The sequence below is a fragment of the Nannospalax galili genome, unplaced genomic scaffold (genome assembly GCF_000622305.1).
Source record: "Nannospalax galili isolate Female #2095 unplaced genomic scaffold, S.galili_v1.0 scaffold4030, whole genome shotgun sequence".
In the NCBI taxonomy this organism is placed as follows: Eukaryota; Metazoa; Chordata; class Mammalia; order Rodentia; family Spalacidae; genus Nannospalax; species Nannospalax galili.
Window position 1 is genome coordinate 29133 of NW_008327930.1, and position 4271 is coordinate 33403.

The 4271-nt window shown below is 40.8% G+C and overlaps 2 protein-coding genes across 5 annotated transcripts in view; both read left to right on the top strand.

The window, feature by feature from the left end:
* The window catches only part of LOC103738422 (centrosome-associated protein 350-like), a 30339-nt gene extending 29132 nt beyond the window's left edge, over positions 1-1207 (top strand). The window contains exon 5 of one of the 4 annotated variants that reach the window (XM_029565202.1): positions 759-1206. In XM_029565202.1, coding sequence (XP_029421062.1) covers positions 759-943 — 185 coding nt within the window. In that variant the 3' untranslated portion in view covers positions 944-1206. Of the gene's footprint in view, positions 1-758 lie in introns of all 4 variants that reach the window. The other 3 variants (XM_029565159.1, XM_029565238.1, XM_029565182.1) reach the window with 3 other exon arrangements.
* The window catches only part of LOC115071023 (centrosome-associated protein 350-like), an 18117-nt gene continuing 14996 nt past the window's right edge, over positions 1151-4271 (top strand). Inside the window, exon 1 of the mRNA XM_029565281.1 lies at positions 1151-1179. Within this exon, the coding sequence (XP_029421141.1) occupies positions 1151-1179 (29 nt within the window). The remainder of the gene's footprint in view (positions 1180-4271) is intronic.

The window sequence follows — 4271 nt, forward strand, 5'->3', positions numbered from 1 at the left end:
CTGGAGTTAAGGACGGTTCGTAGCCGCCATGTGGGTGCTGGGAATCGAACCTGGGTCCTCTGCAAGAGCAGTCAATGCTCTTAATTGCTGAACCATCTCTCCAGCCCTGCTAGGTTTTCTGCCAGTTTTTCTTAATAACAGAGGGTGGCGGACGGTTGGGAGACCTACAATTACTATAATTTTAAATGGAATGTTTTTTGTACAGATATTATATCAGACCTTGACATACTACAGATACTTGATTTTCTTTTTTTGGTTTGTTAATTGGTTGCTAAAAGTTGCAGGGCAATGCTTTCTGCTTGAACTGTGATTTTTGTTGTTGTATTTTATTTGCTAATTCTTTTCTTTTCTTTTTCTTTTCTCTTTAGTACTAGTGACTTAACCTGGGCCCTCACACATGCTATGCAAGCACCCTACTACTGACCTATCTCTTCAGCCTTATTTTTCTTTCGTATTTTGTATTTTCTTTTGAGACAGGATCTCACTAAGTTGTCAGCTTAGCGTGAAGTCATTTGGTATTCCAGTGAGGCCTTGAACTAGTAATTCTACTGTGTCAAAACATATAGATTTTGTTTTGATATTTTCTGCTCAGAATATAGTTTTTCTCTATAAGTTGAGTGACTATGGATATTTTCTCTCTGCTTACCTATTTAACTAGAGATGGTAGAAGTAACATGTTATACGTGATTCTCTTAGGTACTAGCCCAATTTAGAGGCAGTCTGTTTTATATCATGTGTTCTCACTCTTTTTCCTTCAGATGGTCGATACCTAGATGATTCTTGGGTCAGCTCTCCAACTTCCAAACCTTCTAAACCACGAAAAGAGAAATCTCGCAGTCCTCTCAGAGCTACCACCCTAGAAAGTAATGTTAGGAGAAACAATCGTGTGGAATTTCGTGAACCTTTGGTTTCTTACAGGTTAGTATTGGGGGAAAAATGTTAGCGACTAGCATTGGCCTGTAACAATTACAGTAGGATTATGATTAATTTTCTCAGTTTTTCATACTACTATGAAATGGCATTAGTTAGCATTCCACTGCTGTGACCAAATGGCAGATAAGAAGTAACCTAAGGGAGGAAAGGTTTATTTGATTTAGAGTTTAGTCAGGAATATAGTCCATTATGGCAGGGTAGGCATGGCAGCAGGACCATGAGGCTGTTGGTCAACTTGTGTCTGCAGTAAGAAAGCAGAGAGAACAGGAAATGGGGTGGGGTAGCAAACCTCAAGGCCTGCCCCAAGTAACTCACTTTCTGCAGCAGCTGTCCATCCCCTAAAGGTTCTACAACCTTCTAAAACAGTGCTATAAGCTGGGGAATCAAGTATTCAAAAAATGAATCTGTGATTTTACATTCAAACCTCAACAGAAATGTTACTCTCTGTAAAAGATCATCCAAAAAACACCTTTCATATTATGAAATACTGTCTACCGTATTTTTTTGTTGTGTTAGATCTCACACGGTTGTCAAGTATCCTACCACTGAGCCACATTCCCAGTTCTGCATCTTATCTATAAGTATTTGGATGGAAGACATAGCAATATTTGCTCATGACCATCTGTCTGTCTGTTTGGACATGTGGAGTATTTCTGTCCATACAGAAAGTGGCTTCTGGGACCAGGCTTGTGCAAGTGCTGTTATCTGCTGAGCCATCTTGCCAATCCCACCCCTCTTTCTTAATATCTGACTAAGTATTCTATATAATGAATTTTGTAAAGTTTAGGTTTTTAAAAAAGTTTAAGATTTTAATTTTGAGTGTTTGCATATATGTGTACCATGTGCATGCCTGATATAGGCAGAGGTCAGAAGAGGGCGTTGGGATCCCCTGGAACTGGAGTTAAGGACAGGTGTTAGCCATCATGCAGGTAACAGAACTTGGATCCTTGGGTCCTCTGGAACCAGAGTAGTAAGTGCTTTCTACCACTGAGTCATCTCTTAGGTTTTTTAAAATTTTATTTTGTTTTGATGTGTAGGGGATCAAATGTAGGCCTCATGTTACATGTTAAGCATGCATGTAACTTAGCTCTCTCCTCTTCTTTCCTACCCGCCCCCTCCTTTTTTATTTTTGGTCTTTTCCAGACAGGGCCTCCCTGTTGCCCCTGACCTGGAACTCACCAGGCTGACCTTGATCTCATAGAGATCTGCTTGCCTCTTGAGTGCTGGGATTAAAGGTGTGTGCCACCACACCTGGCTCCTACATCTTCTTTTAGTGGTAGTAGTCAGTTATCTGAAAAATTTTTTTGAAGATTTATTTATCTTTTTGTAAACATTTTATTATTTTTATTTTATGTGTATGAGTGTATGCCTGCATGTGAGTGCACCCATGTCGTGCAATGCTGAGGAGGTCAGAAGAGGGTTTCGGATTCCCCTGGAACTGGAGTTAAGGACGGTTTGTAGCCACAATGTGGGTGCTGGGAATTGAACTGGGTCCTCTGCAAGAGCAGTCAGTGCTCTTAACCACTGAGCCATTTCTCCAGCCCCTGAAGATTTATTTTTATTTATGCCACATGTGTGGATGTTAACTGTGACCAGAAGAGTGTCAGATCCCTGGAAGCTTGGAATTACAGGTGATTGTGAACTGACTAATGTGGGTATTGAGAACCAAACTCAGGTCCTCTGAAAAAGCAGAAAACCTTCTTAAACACTTATTCATCTCTCTAGCCCCTGAAATTTATTTCTTTTAAAAATAAATTTTGAGATAGGGTCTCCCTGTAGCCCCAGCTGGCCTGGAACTCACTATGTAAACCAGGCTGGCCTTGAACTCCCCCCCTGCCTCTGCCTCCTAAGTGCTGGGATTAAAGGCATGCGCCACCACCCCTGGCTTTTTAAAAAATATTTTATTATTATTTTATATGTATGAGTGTATTGCCTGCATGTATGTGAGTGCACCCGTATCATGCAGTGCAGCAGAGGTCAGAAGAGGGCTTTAGATTCCCCTGGAACTGGAGTTAAGTTCGGTTCGTAGCCGCCATGTGGGTGCTGGGAATTGAACCCGAGTCCTCTGCAAGAGCAGTCAGTGCTCTTAACCGCTGAGCCATTATATCTTTTAAGAAAAGAGAAAAAACAAAAACCAAAAAAAGGGGATAGTTGTTAGTGGAATGCCCCTTTCCACCTGGAAAACTCTCCATTTATCACTTAAAATTCTACCCTTACCTCTCAGACTGGCTTTTATATAGCCCAGGCTGGCCTCCACTGAAAATGACTTTCAACTTCTGACCCACCTGCTTCTGCCTCCATCTTTCTCTATTGCTGAGATCATGGGTATGCAGCATTATGCCTGGTTTATGTAGTCCTGGGGACAGACCTTGTTTATGCTAGGCATGCACTCTACTAACTGAGCTACATCTCCAGCCCCTTGAAACTCTTAATACCTTCTGTATGAAACAGGACCATATCTGTTCCTGCCTGGATTAGTTACTTTTGCATAAGTATGACCAGATTTCCTGAGAGAACAACTTAAAGGAGGAAAGATTTGTTTGAACTCATGGTTTCTAAGGGCACAATCCATGGTTGGTTGGACCCATGTGCTTGGGCAGAGCATGATGGAATTATAGATCGTTGTGAGCTGCCTGACATGGCACTGGAAACTTAGTTCCCGTCCTCAGCAAGAGCAGCAAGCACTCTTAACTGTTTGACCATCTTCCAGCCCCCTTGATTTTCTTTTCTCCTTTGCGAGTGAGAGGTGATATGTTATTCTCTCATGTGCTAATTTTAAACCTAAATAACTTAATTCAATTGTTGCATTTTAGTGATGATAATGAACATCTTTGCATTTAGTCTTAGTGTCTGATGATAGCCATAGGACTCATTTCTTAGCCTGTTTTGTTTAATATCAGTGACTAAACAGGCTTTAAACACTTTAGGGTCATAGATCCTAATGAGAATATGATAAAAGCTATAGACTATCTCCTTAGAAAAATTCATATGTTCATACACTCACAATTGATATAATTGCAGTGTTATGTTGAATAAGGTTGTAGCTTTAAGAATTTTTGTGGTATTTAGGGTTTTCTAAATGTGAATTGGTCTAGATTAGGCTGTATAATAGAACTATTAATGTTAGGTATGCATGTCATTTAAACATTTTTAGTAGTCATACACTGTTCTGGTTTGTTTCTTCATTGCTGTGACAAAATACTCTGACCACTACCAACTTGGGGAGGAAAGGGTTTATTTAGCTTACATATCCCAGGTCACAGTTCATCCGGGAGCCCAAGGTAGGAACCTAGGGCAGGAACCTGGAGGCAGGAGCTGGAGCACAGGCCATGGAGGAA